At 35.8% G+C, this 18,659-nt stretch overlaps 1 protein-coding gene across 1 annotated transcript in view; it reads left to right on the top strand.

Annotated features, from left to right (window-relative positions):
• The first annotated feature begins 928 nt into the window (after positions 1 to 928).
• The window catches only part of NKAIN2 (sodium/potassium transporting ATPase interacting 2), a 446,674-nt gene continuing 428,943 nt past the window's right edge, over positions 929 to 18,659 (top strand). The window contains 2 exon segments of the mRNA XM_012557381.1: positions 929 to 940; positions 1,054 to 1,191. Of these exon segments, the coding sequence (XP_012412835.1) occupies positions 929 to 940; positions 1,054 to 1,191 (150 nt within the window).

The following is an 18,659-nucleotide window of genomic DNA, read 5'->3' as shown; positions in this document are numbered from 1 at the left end:
CCTTTTAATAGAAAATAGAAACTTCTGGGCTAATGACCAGTCTCAGATTTTTGTTTTTGTTTTCGGTTGTCTCACTGCTTAGATTTTTATAAGTGTCATAATTGAGGCCCTGGTGGAGCAGTGGTTAAGTGCTACGGCTGTTAACCAAAAAGTTGGTGATTCAAATCCACCAGCTGCTCCTTGGAAACCCTATGGGGCAGTTCTACTCTCTTCTTTTGGGTTGCTGTGAGTCGGAATCAACGTGACAGCAACCGTTTTGGTTTTTTGGTTTGAGCACAGATGAAAGTAATATAATTTGAAATAAATTAATGTCTTACTTTTAAAACAGTGATGCTTTATATTTATTTTTGTTTTCCAATATTTCAGATTCCTTTTGGGGCCTTTATTTATTTATTTATTTTTTAAACCTGGTCACTACAGGTAACTGAGTATGACAAAAATTGTGTTTTTCTTATAATTCTAGCCTGTTAGGTTTAGAAGGATCGTAGCTACCTAGTTTAATTCCTGCATTTTTTCAAATGAGGAATCAGACACTCAGAGAAAGAAAATGACTTGTGTCAGGCACTACAGCTGCGAAGCAGCAGACCTACATCCAGAATCCGGGTCTGTTGACTTGTTGAAGAGTTCTTTTTTCTCTACATCAACCCCCTTTGTTCTATTCCCAACTCATAAAATGACATTTGAGCAGCTCTTAACAACAGACCCTTCATGTGGACTTTCCTAACTTGCTGGTTGATGATTTCAAGTGTTTGACAGTGCATATGACAATATAATTTATCCTGTGACTGCACAGATGACATCCTGTGAATACTGCTTGATGCCTGCACAAAATCACCCCTGAAAAGATCTGAACTGCCTACGAGTTCACAGCTTCCATACTATTCCTTTGAAATATACCTGCAAATGTCATTCTCACTGTTAAAGACAGATGCCAGATATGGTAGCACAGTTATAATTTGCTAATTACAATGTTAAAGTCATTCTCCACCCCCCCCCCAAAACTGTAATATTTCTCACACGTGCTGATCAATCTGTCCTCTTTTGTTATTATAGGTTTGTGTGCTGGAGAGGCAAATATTTGACTTCCTTGGATATCAGTGGGCACCTATCCTGGCAAATTTTGTACATATTATTATCGTCATTCTTGGATTATTTGGAACTATTCAATATAGACCTCGTTACATAACAGGAGTAAGTACTCTTCCTGCCTTTATCTAATTTACTGAAATAGAGAAAGATACACAAACACAAATGTCTTGGAAAAGGTATATGTATGCCCTCCCCATAAAACTTTATGTTTGTTTTCAGTTTCAGATTACATGTACAGTAATTGCAAATGTCAAGTTTAAAGCACTTGACAGTGAATGTAATCAGATTGTATCTTCATAAATTGTACTTTCAGCAAATGTTCTCTAGTAAATACAAGCAGAACTATGCTCCTGTCTTTATAAATTGTGAAGTCATGGCCTGGGGTTCTCTGATTTAACAGATTTTTATGGATTTTTTTCCCACTTTAAATAATTACCAGACCTTATAAACTGAATAAAGATTAGTTCAAAATCATTACAGATGAACATATAATATTGATAGGAAAATATTAATACCACATCAGGGTTAATATTTGATGTACTTAAAACCCAGAATATTCTGGATCATTGTCTCTGTTTTCTCCATAATTCTCTTTTTGGCTCAGGGGATGTATTTCGCGTTCCTACTCAAGTTAAACTTACTTAACATAAAAGTGAAATCCCACTGTGTTGCAGTTGCTATGGGAACCATAACTTAGGATTTTTACTTTTGTATGTGCCTCAGATCTCAGCTATAGCTCTTCATTAATGTAGTTTTTTTTTTTTTTAGTTTCATTTTTTTTATTTCTCCTATTTTTGACAAAGGAAAGAACCGTAGACATTTATTAAAAATTATGAGGCAGGTTTGTGGTAAAATAGCATATATAAGATAGCACAGTTGAAGCTCAGTCTTATTCAGCACAAACCAGCTGGCTTTCTCAGGTTTCATGAAGGCCTCCTTCTCACAAAAGACATCCTTCTATGACCCATTCTCTCTGTCATCTGGAACCTAGATAAAGATCATTGGCACTGAGGCAGGCGAAAAGGTAGCAGCTGGAACGAAGGGAACCGCTGTCTGCCTAAAGATGAGAGAGAAGCCCACGGTCCATCCCCTAGCTGCACACCCAGGAACAAGTGCATGTCAGCCCTGAGAACGTGTGGCCTCATCAGTCTTGTAAAAAGAGAGATATTTTATGTTGTGGGACAAAGTTTTTCAATCCACAAGACTTGATAGTATTGTTAATTTTCTTAAATGTATTATAATTTGATTCAGTGTAGGCAGGATAGTAGTGGTTAGGAGTGGGCCCTCTGAAGTAATAATACTAAAGTTGACATCTTATTTCTGCCAAATTCTGTGTGACCTTCAACAATTTAAACTCACCAATCTTTAGTTTTCTTATCTGTAAAATAAAAGTAATAATTATACTCACTCATTCATGGATGTATCATAAGCCATTATATGAATGATTCTTAATTTAACTCCCCTCTATCATTAGATTTCGAGGCTCTTTTACGACTTTGTTTTTATAAATAGTGCTACTCTGTGTATCATCATATAAATAGCTCACCTTCTTTTCTGATTAAGTGCTTGGAATAAAAATCTAGATGTGGGTCAAAATGTTTGCTCAGGTTAAAACTCAGAGGTTTGTTTTGAAGAGAAATAAGGCTATTCCATAAAATGTCCTTAGCACAATGCTTGGTACCTAATAAGCTCAATAAAGTTAGCTATTATATTATTCTCCTTATTATGATTATTATTTGAAAATAATATTAAATGACATCGTTTAGCAATAGGCTGAGAGGCAATTTAAAATGAAGAAAGATATTCCAGCTTTCTGTTGAGCTATTAGTTTATTCTAAGCTGCTACAACTCTTATGAAAATTTTGTGGGATTTCTATGTGTCAAATTATAATTCTATTAGTTTACATAAAAGATTTACCCACAAATCTTTTTGAGACAGACCACTGTCTCTGGCATGATTAAGAGTTACGATGCCAAGGGACAATACCTTTAAGATTGTTTGAAGAGCTTTTTCTAGCTGGGAGAGTCTATTACGTACAATCTGAAATCTTTCTGAGATCTAAACACTATGCCTCATAGCTGCATCCTTGATTTGATCTTTATCTGAAGGCAGCATTCTTAATTTGATCTTTTTCTTGAGACAACTTCTTACTTTGGGAATCTTTTGCCTGCTCTCTTCAGCAGTGAATGATAATAAATTGTTTTATTTTTCGACTCAGAAAGTCCTGAGTCAGAACTATATCCTCTAAATTCTGCTTGAAAGCTAAATAGTTCTGTCTGTAGTTCATCTGTCTTGCAATATCATGTCTTCTATGGCTAAAAGGACACATCGCATTGTTAACTCTTTGCTTGGGAATCACCTTGGCCATATCCACAAGTTCATAGGTATGTTTTCTATCTTCCAAGTTATTGCAGGCAATAGTCAGGCTAATTGTTCTGACAGTAATTATCCTGAGTTCTATTTTTTGCAGCCCTCAAAATCGATTTTCTTACTGTTCTTCCTGTCTCTAGTAACATTTTTCTCATTATTCTTCTGGTCGCCAAGTGATCTCAAAACCGATGCTCTGTGTTATTAGGTTTATTTACAGTATCACACAGCCTCTGGTACAAGTATCTGTTCCATGTATCTATTTCTGTGCAGCAAACCACTCCGACAGTTAATAGTTTTAAGAAAAAATAATTTGTTATTTCTTATAATTAATTTTATGGGTTGATGGGTTCATCTGTGTGGTTCTTCATCTCCCTATGGTATAACCCAGGGGTCAGCAAACTTTTTCTGTAAAGGACCAGATAGTAAAAATTTTCAGTTTTGTGGGCCACATATGATCTCTTAGCACATTTCTCTTTGCTTATTTTATAACCATTTACAAATGCAAAAATTATTCTTGGCTTACAGACTATATAAACGTAGTCTGAAGACAGGATTTGACCCACAGGCTAGAGTTTACTGACCTTTGGTAGAGGCTGAAGTCACTTATGTGGCTTCATTCAGTTGAGATCTCTGCTGGGCTATGATGTTAAAATGGCCTCTCATCCTCAAGGACTCTTTCTATATGATCTCTTCTCCTAGAGTGTGGTCATGCTTCTTTACAACCTGGCCACTGTGAACACTGTATGCAGTAAAACCTGCTAAACGCGGAATCTGTGTAAGGCGGAAACCTGTCAGAAAAGAAGTTCAAATATTTTCCACTGAATAGAGAGCGATAGAACAGTGGTGACCGCACCCTGTCAAAGGCAGAAAACATGTGAGACCTGGAAAAACAAGGCAGCCCCATCGATTCCAGCTCTCACAGGTTTCACTGTATTATAATCATGGAATCTAATGGTTGTGATACCATGTTGGAAGCTAAAAATGGATTGAAGAAAATAGGAAATTTGCCATAAAAGTATAATTAAGATCTTTCAGTTTGTCTATAAATGAGAAAAGGAACTAACAGTTAAGAGAAATTTGAACAGAATCATGGATATCAGAGATTTTGGTCAATGAAGCATCTTCATTCAGAAGATAAATGCTTTATTACAGGAAAGCTATAACTAACAGTAATGCATTGCTGCACTCAAGAAATCCCACAGGCTCTATACGCACCAAAGCCTTAATTATTAACAATGAAATTTATTTTCCTCGCTTCTAAAAATGTAGGCCTTTATGATTTCTATATTTACTATTTCATATCATTGTATTATAAAATAATTCAGTCTAAAAATAGATAAACAAATATATACATTCATAATGTCAGTGCTGAAATTTATTAGCATTTTTACATATTTCCATCATGTATGTACAAATGAAGCATGTCTGATTATGCTGCATATTCAGTTATGCATCTTATTTTTTCATTTAACATTACATCAATTTTGAAATTACAGTAAAATGTTTTCTGGTATTCAATAGATACATAAGCAACTGTGACTATTCCATTGTTCATTTAAGCTTTTACCCTATCATATGTTATCCTATTTCCATATTTGTTTTTATAAAGAATTCCCTATAATCGTCTTCATAAAATATATCCTCATCTTCATTTCTGAATCATTTCTTAGAAGAAGTTTCTAGGCATGGTTAAGTAATACGAACATTTCAGACTTTTAGCATATAATTGATAATCATCTATCCAAATTTATTTCACTTAATTAACCTCTCACCAGTGTACAGCAGAGTCTGTTTCACTGCACTCTTGCTAACCCTGAGTATCATTTATTCTCATTTTTGTTAATTTGATAGAAGAAAAAAATGTTGTTTTGTTTTGAACTGCATTTCTTAGTGAGATGGACTTTTTCATCGCTTATTAGCAATTTTTATTTCCTTTTCACAGAATTGTCTTGTATCATTTGCTCTTGTTTTTTTGTTTTTTTTGTTTTTTCCTGGAGTTTTAGTGTTTTATCTTAACAATTTATACATATGGATCATATAGTAAAGAAATTTTACATTTAAAAAAATTGTTTTAATTTTTATGTTTATTATTTTTACCTTATTAAAATTAACTCTATTCCCCTTTATGTATCATCTCTTGCTTTTAAAAATAGAAAATTTTAATCATTTTGAAAAAGGCTTCATTAACTCTTGATCTAATTATGCTAAAGCAAAAAGGCAGATGCCCTGATAGAGAGTCTAAGGACAAAGTATCTTCCAAATTTGTTATTTATAAAGCATTTCAAATTACTGATGGGGCACTTTATTCTATTTAATTAAAAAAAGTGCCACCCTCTAAATAATAATAATAATAATAATGTAGACAGTCTCTGAAACACTGAGCACAGTAGCAACAAATAAATTTGAGAGAGTATTGCTAATGAGTTTTATTTCCTTCACTAATCTTCCCCTTCATAGGAGCAAAGAAGGAGAAAAATTTTAAAATTGAAAACAGTTAATTGGAACAAGAACTCATTAGTAGTTCTTTGATGGCCTCTAGCGCTTCAAAGAATATAATATGTTGAAGGAAAAAGAAATAGATGATTTAAATTCCAAGCAAATACAATCTGAATTCAATGCCCATAGAAAGAATCTAATATGTATAATATTCAACAACATTAAGTTCCAAAGAAAAAAGCCAGATTGACTCTTGGGCAATACCTCATTAATAAGTCTATCCAAATGGCCCCCATAAAAGCATTACCTTCTATTATAAATGGAATTATCCAAATATATCTGCGTTTGGACTAGAGACGCTGGCAAGTAGAATATGGTTTGGAATATTTAGTATTTAGTAGATAATGACAACAACAACAACAAAATTAGTGAGATGCACTGCTTTAGGTTGTTTACAAGAATCTGAAGAGTGTGTGGGTTCCTATCTGTTAAATGCAAAGCACCTTTCTTAGTGAAATTGCCAAGGGGAAAGTGCCTGCCATAACATTCAACAAGTTGTCTTTCTTTTTCCTCCTTCCTTTCCTCATTTTAACCCTCCCTTCCTTCCTCTTTATCTTTTTCCTCCCCTTCCTTCTTTTTCTTGTCTCTCTCTCTCATCTCTCTTTAGCCAAGTTATTTTTTGAATGAACAAAAGCATGCCTTATAAGGCCTGAACCCACAGATTTGCAGTTCAAAGAAACCTTGCCCCGACAACAAAAATATGTTAAAAATTGCAAAAACTCATTTGGAGCCCTGGTGGCACAGTGATTAAGAGCTTGGCTGCTAACCAAAAGGTCAGCAGATCAAATCCACCAGCCGCTCCTTGGAAACCTTATGGGGCAGTTCTACTCTGTCCTGTAGGGTCACTATGAGGTGGAACCGACTCAACGGCACATAAGAGAAGAGAAAACTTATATACTTGAATTTCATAAAAACAGAAAGGAGGATGGTAATACCAAACCCACAATAATATTTATAGGAAGCATATTTCTTTTATCATACCACTCGAATTACCCAACACAGATGATCCTGGATATCGTTTTCTAGAAATCCTATAAATCTGGCTCCAGCCTCACAATCCATTTGTCCAAAGTTGTATCACTATGAATATCAGAGTTAGGATGTGGATTCAAGACTGCCTGGCTTCAAAATCGATGCTTTTAACTTTTATACTGAACTGCCTCTTAGGAGCACCGTACATAGAACCACATCTGCTAATTGAAAAAAGTTTTTGCTAAGTTGTCAACAAACTTAAAAGCCATCATGTTGATGTTCTTGTTAGGTGCTGTCGAATCGTCGCGACTTATAGTGACCCTGTGCACAACAGAACAAAACACTGCCTGGTCCTGCACCATCCTCACAATCATTGTTATGCGTGAGCCAACTGTTGCAGCCACTGTGTCAATCCATTTCCTCGAGGATCTTTCTCTCTTTCACTTACCATCTACTTTACCAAGCATGATGTTCTTCTCCAGGGACTGGTCACTCCTGATAACATGTCCAAAGTATGTGAGGTGAAGTGCCATCATCCTTGCTTCTAATGAGCATTCTGGCTGTACTTCTTCCAAGACAGATTTGTTTGGTCTTCTTGCAGTCCATGGAATGTTCAGTATTCTTCACCAACACCATCATTCAAAACATCAGTTCTTCTTTGGGCTTCCTTATTTGTTGTCCAGCTTTCACATGCCTATGAGTCTATTGAAAACACTATGGCTCGGGTCAGGTTCACCTGAGTCCTTAAAGTGACATCTTTACTTTTTAACAATTTATAGAGATCTTTTGCAGATTTGCCCAATACAGTGTGTCCTTTGATTTCTTGACTGCTGCTTCCATGGATGTTGATTGTGGTTCCAAGTAAAATGAAATTGTTGACACTTTAGTATTTTCTCTGTTTATCGTGATGTTGCTTATTGGTCCAGTTGTGAGGATTTTTGTTTTATGTTGAGGTGTAATCCATACCAAAGGCTGTCGTCTTTGATCTTCATCAGTAAGTGCTTCAAGTCCTCTTCACCTTCCAGCAAGCAAGGTTGTGTCATCTGCATATTGCAGGTTGTTAATGAGCCTTCCACCAATCCTGATGCCACATTTTCCTCATATAGTCCAACTTCTCAGATTATTTGCTCAGCATATGCATTGAATAAGTATAGTCAAAGGATACAGCTCTGACACACACTTTTCATGACTTTAAACCCCTTGTTCTGTTCCAACGACTGCCTCTTGATCTATGTACATGTTCCTCATGAACACCATTAAGTGTTCTGAAATTCCCGTTCTTGGCAATGTTATCCATAATTTGTTATGATCCACACAGTCAAATGCCTTTGCATAGTCAATAAAACACAGGTAAACATCTTTCTGGCATTCTCTGCTTTCAGCCAGGATCCATCTGATATCAGCAACGATATCTGTTGCTCCACATCCTGTTCAGAATCCAGTGTGAATTTCTGGCAGTTTCTTGTCAATGTACTGCTGCAGCTACTTTTAAATGATCTTCAGCAAAATTTTACTTGCATGTAATATTAATGATGTTGTTCGATAATTTCCACATTCTATTGGATCATCTTTCTTTGGAATGGGTACAAATATGGATGTCTTCCAGTCAGTAGAAGCCATCATAGCACTTGCAATTTGGAGAACACTTAGATTTTAAGTTATGGTCTGCTATTCTTATATCAAGGATTGTTTTTAACTCTGTATTTAATGAGAAAATGATCTCATATTTTAAGGATTAAGAATAGAAAATCCTTAGAGATGGTTATTTTATTTGTGCAGGAGGCCAAATCACAAGACATCTTTTCTCTCCAGAAATAGTGAAGTAGAATAGTATGTTTTTTCTTTTCCCATACTATATATTGTTTTAATTATGATAAATCAGATATGCATATATACACATTCATACATAATATATTTTATATATGTGTATATATTAATTGTGGAGCCCTGGTGGTGCAGTGGCTAACAGCTTGGCTGCTAACCAAAAGTTGGCGGTTCAAATCCACCAGCTGCTCCTTGGAAATCCTATGGGACAGTTCTACTCTGTCCTATAGGGTTGCTATGAGTTGGAATCAACTCAATGGCGATAGGTTTGGTTTGGATATATATTAGTTAAGGACAAAGTATCTCCTTCCGCATTAGCTATTTGTACAGTTTCAAAACTTGATGGGGAAATTCGTTTCTATTTAATAGAAAAAAATTAAAATACATGGGAAATACCGAAACACACACACGCATAAATATATAAATGAATTATTTTATCTAATGAAGTGTATTTCTATGACATCATTTTAGACTACAATAACTAATCCTAAAATCAAATGAATATGAATTGTTGAAATTGATTTCCTGTTTTGTGACTGAAAAATCAAGAGATTAAAATAATGTGGTTAAAGCTGATTTGATGAAACAGGACTGTGATATTTAGAAAGAAAAGTCAGTATTCCAGCATCTTCCTAATATTCTAAAATTCAGAAACTATAGGACTATATCATACTATTTCTACTTATCCTTCCAAAATTATAAAAACAATAATTGAATAATCCCTCTAGTGCATGTATTAACGTTTAAGTGGTAATTTCTGATTATTGCTGAGCAACAAACTTTTTTTCTCAATTTGGGCCACCTTTTTTTATTTTTTTCTACAACTTTTTAATTTTTTTTTTCCTGTGCTGCATGTGCTTGTCACTGATGTCAAAGGATTACTGAAATCCATATTCCAGAACTCTGTGTTAATTTGTAAATTGGCAGACATCCTTCTTCTCCCCATGGAGGAAGGGCCATCATAGACAAGAGACAATGATGCAAGGTCAGTTCCACAAAAGGTGGCACCTGCTTTGACTTCCTTTACTTTGCTTTTTTTTTTTTTTGGCAGCATGCTAAAAAAAAAGAAGCCTAGTCCCATCCCCGGCAAGGCTTGAGGTCCCTGTGATGATGGGAACACCAACAGACAAAGCCAAGTCATTCCATTTTGTAAGAACATTCTCATAGAGTCACTTCGGAAATTTATAGTGGTACCTCAGGGTGTTTGTAAAAGTTAATGTATAAATACTTAGGAAAAATAAATTCTCCAAAATATGGAATTTCCTATCTGCTAATGATCAGTCATGATTTGAATTTTAACTTTTTGAGAAGCTCAGATCCCCGTGGAAAAATTTAACCAGCAGCAATAAATGGGGAACACCCCTATGTCCATTTTCCAGGGTATGTGCTTTTCTAAATCTAATAATGTTACCTTCTTACATTTTTATTTTTCACTCCTTGCAGTCATTCCTAGGCAGTTATTAATCTATGTTCCTGTAGTTGTTTTGCCACATTTATTTAACTTTTCTGGAGGAAAAAATATCCAAAAGGAAATGTATTGCAGCTAAGGCGTTAAAAGTGTACGTTTTCTGTGTTCTAGACAGAAAATCAATGTAGATTAGAGATGAAGAGACTTGAGATAGTAGTACATTAACAATACTTGTAATGACTTAGAGTAGTTGTGAAAATAAGTCTTTTCCCAAAGCCTTGAAGGGGGGAAGAAACATCATTATAAGTTTAATGGATTTAGCCTGTAGTCCTAAAATAAATGTAATAATGTAACAATGTGAATGTAATTTATCCTCAGAAGGATGTGTTCCCTTAGGGAAATGCGAGCCATTTATTCTAGAGAAGAAGATACTTTGTGCTCTCATTCTTGTGTTAGACTGTGACTAGGATTTATAGAATGTGGTAAATATAAGTAATTACATTTTGACAATCTAAGTTCATGTATGTGAATGATCTAATAATGTTTGGAAAGCAATTTTAAAGAATAGTTATGTTGTAATATGTAAGTTTGTATAGGAGTTTTTTCTTCTTAAAATTAAAAAAAATCAAATCAATTGATGCAGGTAGTTTTTAAAAAATGACAAGTAAAATTTGCTTATAATAAAATAAAAGTCCCTTTTTGTACCCGTTCCAATGAGGTCTTAATCCGTTATCTTTTTATAATTTTCCTGGGGTTGGTCTGATCAATAAAAAATTAAATTTATGTATAATTCAAAGTCTTTATTTTTTTTAAAGTATCCCCTAAATCATTTTAGTCTAATTTATATTTGGATCACACTTTGTTTTTACAGATTCCTCCCACCCCCTGCCAGGAGTTTCTGATTGCCCTTTTTTTTTTCTTTCCTTACAGGCATGGAAACAGGACTTCTAACTGCATCCTAAATACGTTTCCAATTCTTACTCTATGTATTGTTTGGTATCTATTCTATTCTTACTTTTGAAACCTATTTCTTTCCTGTTTGATTTTAGATCATTTTCTTATATTTGACCATGATTTTATATGTAGCTTTTTGTTTTTAATAGGATTCTCTTCTTCCCTGGACTTTTCTGTCATAGCGCTCTATCCTTTAACTCTTGTATGGATTGATTGCTCTCTAGGCCTATGATACAACTATCTTCCCTGCTCTGCTCTCCTGGGTAGGATTCATACTTTCTTAGATCCCATGTATTTTTCTTTCTGATATGCTTCACACAATTTCCTTAAAAAGCATGTATGCAAGGCAAACTTGCATGTATGCAAGGTAAAGCATGTATGCAAGGTTGGTTATCTTTCTGAGTTCTTGCAAGGCTGAAAATCTCTATTACTTGAGTAATAGTTTGCCTAGATGCAGAATCCAGGGTTGAAAATTATTTCCCTTTGGAACACTGATGTAATTTCCTAATGACCTCTTTTAGATGAGAATATTTAAGTGTTCTCTGATATGATTTTATCATTATAAATTAAGAGCATCTTTACTAAGTGCTTTTATTACACACCTGGAACTGTTAAATAATTAGTACCAAAAATGTAATAATGCTGGTCTGTTTTTCTAAAACCACAGTCAGCATTTGAGGGAGAGGCCTCCAAACAATTCAATGGCCTATATTTAGTTACTCTATGCGCGAAGTTCTCTAATATATTTACTTAGGTGTGCACTTTGCAACAGGTTCACTTTACAAAGTGCAACAGGAAGTACCATGGCATTCTGACTATTGATGACTAAAGAAGGTGTTTGAACACACCCATCACCAATCCTCAGGTTTCTAATTTAAAATCAATGGTATAGATTTTATAAAACATTGATTGCCCTTTTGTCTGTGGGTAAGAGCAAACCCAGTATTTTCTCTGGAAGAGAATCATGAGCCTACTGTTGAACTTCATTAACCTGCCTGTGTGCAAAGGTGTGTTAACCCAAGTCTTATCTGCCTCCTCAGCTTCCTAGTGTCATCCCAATCACCAGTCAAAAATATGGTAAAAATATGTTGGTTTTGACATTCATCATATATTCAATCACTTCACTGAATTATCTTATTAATCTAATTATTTCTAGCATCTCTTGGTTTTCATTTATCATATATTTAACAATACTTTCATCATTTATGTCTAATAGTAGTAGTGTTTACTTTATATTTTTATTGCATTCATAAAACTTTCTGATAAAATGTTATATATAAATGACAATAGCAAGCGTCTCAAACAAATTCCTGATTTTAAGTGTACAGGTGTTAGTATTTTCACATTTGTTATGTAATTGCTATTTGTATTCAGTAAATAGTCTTCATCATATTTAAGTAGTTTCCTTGTATTATGATGAATGGTTAATGTATTTTATCAAATGTTTTTGAAACTCTTATCACATGGCTTCTTTAATTTTTGATGTATTAAATTAGGTTGATAAATTTTCTGATACCAATCCAACCTTCCATTACTATACTGTATCTTATTTGATTTTAATTACTATATTCCATTTCTAATATTTTATTTCCATTTTTGAATCATTTTTGAAAAATAAAATCAATTTATAGATTTTCATTTGTAATATTTTGCAAATTATACAGGTGTCATAAATAAATTGGGGACATTTCTTCTGAGTTCTGGAATAACTCAAATGGAATTGGAGTTATAAATGTTTTCTAGAATTTGTCTGTGAAACTATCTAGTTCGGGTCCTTTTATGAGTGGTAACTATTTAGCCATCTTTCTAATCTATTCCACATGTATTTGTCTTTAAAGTTTTCCACTTCTTCTTGCATAATTTTGATAATATTTTGACCGAGCATCTATTTCATGTAGCTTTTTTTTCTTATGTTGTTGTTATAGAGTTGCATGTAATAGTCAGTTCATCTTTTTTAAAATTTCTTCTGAATCTCTGGGTTGGTGTTTTTCTTGCTCCTTTTTTTTTAAATTTCTTTTTTTTTAATTGAACTTTAGATGAAAGTTTACAGATCAAACTAGCTTCTCATTAAACAGTTAGTACACATATTGTTTTATGACATTGGTTAACAACCCCCTGACATGTTAACACTCTCCCTTCTCAGCCTTGGGTTGCCTATTACCAGCTTTCCTGTCCCCTCTTGCCTTCTACTCTTTGCCCCTGGGCTGGTGTGCCCCTTTAGTCTTGTTTTGTTTTATGGGCCTGTCTAATCTTTGGCTGAAGGGTGAACCTCTGGAATGACTTCATTACTGAGCTAAAAGGGTATCCGGGGGCCATACTCTCGGGGTTTCTCCAGTCTCTGTCAGGCCAGTAAGTCTGGATATGAGTTAGAATTTTGTTCTACATTTTTCTCCAGCTCTGTCCGGGACCCTCTATTGCGATCCTTTTCAGAGCAGTCAGTAGAGGTAGTTGGGAACCATCTAGTTGTACTGACTCAGTCGGTGGAGGCCATGGTAGTTGTGGTCCATTAGTCTTTTGGACTAATCTTGCCCTTGTATCTTTAGTTTTCTTCATTTTCCCTTGCTCCCGAAGGGGTGAGACCAGTAGAATATCTTAGATGGCTGCTCACAGGCTTTTAGGACCCCAGACACTACTCACCAAAGTAGAATGTAGAACATTTTCTCTATAAACTATGTTATGCCAGTTGACCTAGATGTTCGCCGAGACTATGGTCCTTGCAGCCCTCAGCCCAGCAATTGGGTCCCTCAGGGAGTTTGGATGTGTCTATGGAGCTTCCATGACCTTGCCTTGTACAAGTTGTGCTGGCTTCCCCAGTATTGTGTACCGTCTTACCCTTCACCAATGTCACCACTTATCTGTTATCTATTTAGTGTTTTTCCATCCCCATCCCTCCCCTCCTTCGTAACCATCAAAGATTATTTCTTTTTGTATGTAAACCTTTTCATGAATTTTTAATTCTGTGTATTATTATCTCTGATTCAAGAGAAAAGGGACAATGAGTAAGACCAAAGTCATATCCTATTCATTCTTTTACTCTCATCCCTAATCTCAGGGTAGAAGGAGGAGGCAGGGTCTTGGTATAGCATAAGCACCACCTCCAGGATATTTGTTAATTTGTGTGTCAATGGATGTAGCCAATTGATAATGGAGATCTGTCAGTTTTCTTAGTTTGGATTTTCTTATCATAGTCTGTATGTCAATAAACAACTATAAATAATCATTTTTTAAAAAGGGTTCGACTGAACAATGAATTTCAACTTTCAATTATTTAGTTCTGAAGTTCATTAACTGTTTTCATTTTACTGTGTTAGCCCATTGACACTAAATGAAGAAATGGTGTTTGGGAGTAGAATTGGTACAGGAAAAACTTTTGTGTAATATTTTCTTTACTGTTTATTTCAAAATAAATCTTTTTGGTGACAATATCAGAAAATACCCTGAAGATGACCATTCAGACACCTTGTGGACAGTTTTAGTTGCAGGAAGATTTTTGATTGCTCAATTGTCTCCTTAATGAAATCGTTGTCATTTTCCTGGTCATCTCTGTGCTGTATTTGTAGATGTCTTGTCAGTGGTTTTTGGAAATGTTGACTCATCTGGGAACACCATGCACAAGAACATGTTATCTAATCTCCACCATTAACCCTCTGTCTGCCAAAAAAACCGTTGCCGTCGAGTCGATTCCGACTCATAGAGACCCTATAGGACAGAGTAGAACTGTCCCATTGGGTTTCCAACGAGCAGCTGGTGGATTTGAACTGCCAACCTTTTGGTTAGCAGCCAAGCTCTTAACCACTGCACCATCAGGACTCCAAACGGTCTGCCTAGACCTGTTATTTTCTGGAACATCTTGGAATCAATTTTCTTTCATTACATTTTTTTTTTTTTCTTACTCTGAAAGATGCCACTTATATCTAAGGATTTTTTCAAAGGAAATGTTTTACTGCATGCAATAAACTCATGTTTTTTTTTCTAGAATGTATTTATATGGGTGTCATGGGGTAAAAATTGTATGTGTTTGTGAAAAGATGCCCTTCGAAAGTGAAGCTGCTATTTGCTAGCTAATTTCAATTCACATTACAGTAAAATTGGAAACATGAGACTCTTGTTTTAATTCTCTTTCATTGTTTTGAAAGGTTAGTGTTTGATGGAGAGTTAAAATGCTTATATTTACATTTAAAGTTACACTTTCAGAGTAGTTCGTGTCTAAAAATTTATAACCAGTTAAAATTATAATTTGGCATGATTGTCATCCTACCAAAAAAAACTTGTTGCCGTCGAGTTGGTTATGACTCATAGCGACCCTATAGGACAGAGTAGAACTGCTCCATAGAGTTTCCAAGGAGCACCTGGTGGATTCGAACTGCTGACCTTTTGGTTAGTAGCGGTAGCTCTTAACTGCTGTGCCACCAGGATTTCCATTGTCATCCTTATCTTCTTCTAAAACCTTTTTTCTCCTCCTCCTGCTGCTGCTCTTCTTCCTCCTCATCCTCGTCTTCTTCTCCTCTTGGTGCTGCTGCTGCTGCTTCGTCTCCTTCTTCACCTTCCTCTTCTTCTTTATTTAATGGAGGAAGTTTAACCGAAGGCATAGGAAAGTGTGTGGACATTTTAAGGGGTCTGTAGCAAGGTTCCTTTCAGCTAACAACTTTTTAAAGCTCAAACAGACTTAGACCCATAGCTATACCTCAGTCTAAAACAATGACTTGAGTCTGCTTTTCAGTATTGCTTATGTACATCAATATAGAAAGATTGCCAACACTGGCCACTGTGGGAAGGAGACTCACTGATAATGAAGAAGATTTTAAAAACACACACTTATTCACCAGTTTTAATAGTTTTAATACAGCTTTAATACAGATGGACTAGGAAGAAAGGCCTGGCAATCTACTCCAAAAATCAGGCAATGAAAATTCTATGGATCACAATGATCCGATCTACAACTGATCATGGGGATAGCTCAGGACCAGTCAGTGTTTTGTTTGGTTGTGTACGGGGTCACCATGAGTCAGTGGCCAGCCGAATGGATGCTAACAGCAACAGCAGCACAGTTTATTTAAGGAAGAATCGTTTTTTGTTGTTGTTGGGTGCCACTGAGTCAAGTCTGACTCAAAGCAACCCCTTGTGACAGAGTAGAACTGCCTTATGGAGTTTTCTTGGCTGTAATCTTTACTGAAACAGATTGTCAGGTCTTTCTCCTATGGAGCTGCTGGGTGGGTTTGAACTGCTGAACTTTCAGTTAACAGGTGAGCAATTAACCGTTGTGCCACTAGGGCTAAGGAGGAGTTGATGTCATTTATTATCTTTGCTATGACTCCATTAAAAAAAAAAAAACTAAACTCTTTGCCATCGAGTTGATTCCGACTCATAGCGACCCTATAGAACAGCGTACAACTGCTCCATAGGGTTTCCAAGGCTGTAAATCTTTATGAAAGCCAGCTGCCACATCTTTCTCCCCAGGAGTGCCTGTTGGGTTCAAACCACCAACCTTTTGGTTAGCAGCTGAGTGCTTAACCACTGTGCCACCAGGGCTTTGACTAAAATTTTTAAACATACTCTTCATTGCTTATTAATAGTAATGTTGTAAGTTGAAAATGAGGTGGGATTGCACAATAATGGATAGCCTTTTTACTGTAATGAAGGTGGTGGCAAAGGTGTCTTTTGGGCGGGTGGGACGTGTGTTGCCAATTTGACTAATGTCTTCTTTATTTTATGAAGTAGAGGGAAGGTCATTTCAAATTGGGAAATAGCCTTTGGTGGAAAAGAGCTACAATTTTTTGAAAAAGTTTCCAAGTTTGTTATTTCTAGTTCAGAAAAGCCTTAATCATATTATGCCTTGGGAATAGGTGTTAGTAACAGATATCTAAAAGCAAATCTTCTCTCTGGTTGACTGAAATTCCTTCACTTTAATTGTTGTCATTCCTCTTGTTGTGTTCGGATTTCAAGTGAAGGAATTTCAGTCAACCAGAGAGAAGATTTGCTTTTAGATATCTGTTACTAACACCTATTCCCAAGGCATAATATGATTAAGGCTTTTCTGAACTAGAAATAACAAACTTGGAAACTTTTTCAAAAAATTGTAGCTCTTTTCCACCAAAGGCTATTTCCCAATTTGAAATGACCTTCCCTCTACTTCATAAAATAAAGAAGACATTTGTCAAATTGGCAACACACGTCCCACCCGCCCAAAAGACACCTTTGCCACCACCTTCATTACAGTAAAAAGGCTATCCATTATTGTGCAATCCCACCTCATTTTCAACTTATAACATTACTATTAATAAGCAATGAAGAGTATGTTTAAAAATTTTAGTCAAAGCCTTTTTCAATATTATTTAAGTAATGTATCATTCCCCAAAATTGCTTTCTCTTTCACAGTGAGCACTCTGAATTCAAATTTGTTCATGTTTCAGCCTCCAATCAATGTTCACTTCTCCATATATATCAGAGCATTATGAACTCAGTTTTTTATTGCTAGTTTGCATTAAGTTATGATATGATATGTACAGAATAGAAGTACAGATTTGAGTTTTCTAAAGCAAGGAATAATGACATAAACGGAGTGGCTGAACCAAAAAAATTCTTGATTATCTTTTCTTTTAAAATATCTTTGATGACCTTATTGTATTTGACAGTTGTTGAAAATGTTTTTGTTTTCCTCATTTTGCCAATGTGTGCAGTGATGTGTATACAGATGAATGCCTAAGCAGAAATTATTTATATTATGTACTGGTGTCCAGGAATATTTAAGAGTTCAGATGTTATCATGGGACATGCAAACAGTTCATAAAATATGAGTGGTGCAAAAATTATTTAGTTAAAAATTACATTGAGGAGGGGGCAACATGGCGCTATAGGCAGAAGCACCACACCATCCCTCTACGGCAAAGATCCAAAAAACTAAGCCAAACAGAGAAAACGACAATCCTGAAACCCTAAGCATCAAATGAAGAGATAAAGAACTCAGCCAAGCACTGAATGGAATAAGAAACTGACAAAGAACAGAGAGCGAGGAGAGATACGTGCAGAGGTCCCCTATCAGCTAACACAGCACGGATCCGCCGTCTTGGACTCCTATCAGAGATCAGCAAACAGGGGCTAAGAGAAAGCAGCTTCACAGAGCTTCCAGCAGGAGACAGAACAACCAGTAACCAGTGATATATGCTTTCCCATCCCCCACCTTTCTTCACCCCCACTTGGCCTCCTCTGCTTCCTGCAGCTGCAGCCTCTTGGCCGGGAGACACCAGCTTCACCCCGGTGTCACTTGGATTCCACCTGCCCACTCTGGCCGGCTCCCTAAGTGCCATTTGTTGGCTGCTGTTGTTGCTTTTTTTCGCTTCTTTAGATTTCTTCCTTACCTCTCACCACGTCCCCCTCCTTTCTCTCAAATACCTGGCTCCATGTACCATCTTTGCTTCTTCCTGAAAGGCTATGAAATGCCACTCGAATGTGAAACTGCTTCCTGGCCCATGCTGCCTCGCTGGTGGGATCCTGGGGCTTTTTTTGGTTTGTTTTGAATTGTTTGTTTGTTTGTTTTCTTTTTCTTTT

The sequence above is a fragment of the Trichechus manatus genome, unplaced genomic scaffold, assembly GCF_000243295.1.
Source record: "Trichechus manatus latirostris isolate Lorelei unplaced genomic scaffold, TriManLat1.0 scaffold00098, whole genome shotgun sequence".
NCBI classification, from domain to species: domain Eukaryota; kingdom Metazoa; phylum Chordata; class Mammalia; order Sirenia; family Trichechidae; genus Trichechus; species Trichechus manatus.
This window is presented reverse-complemented; position numbering and strand designations above follow the sequence as displayed.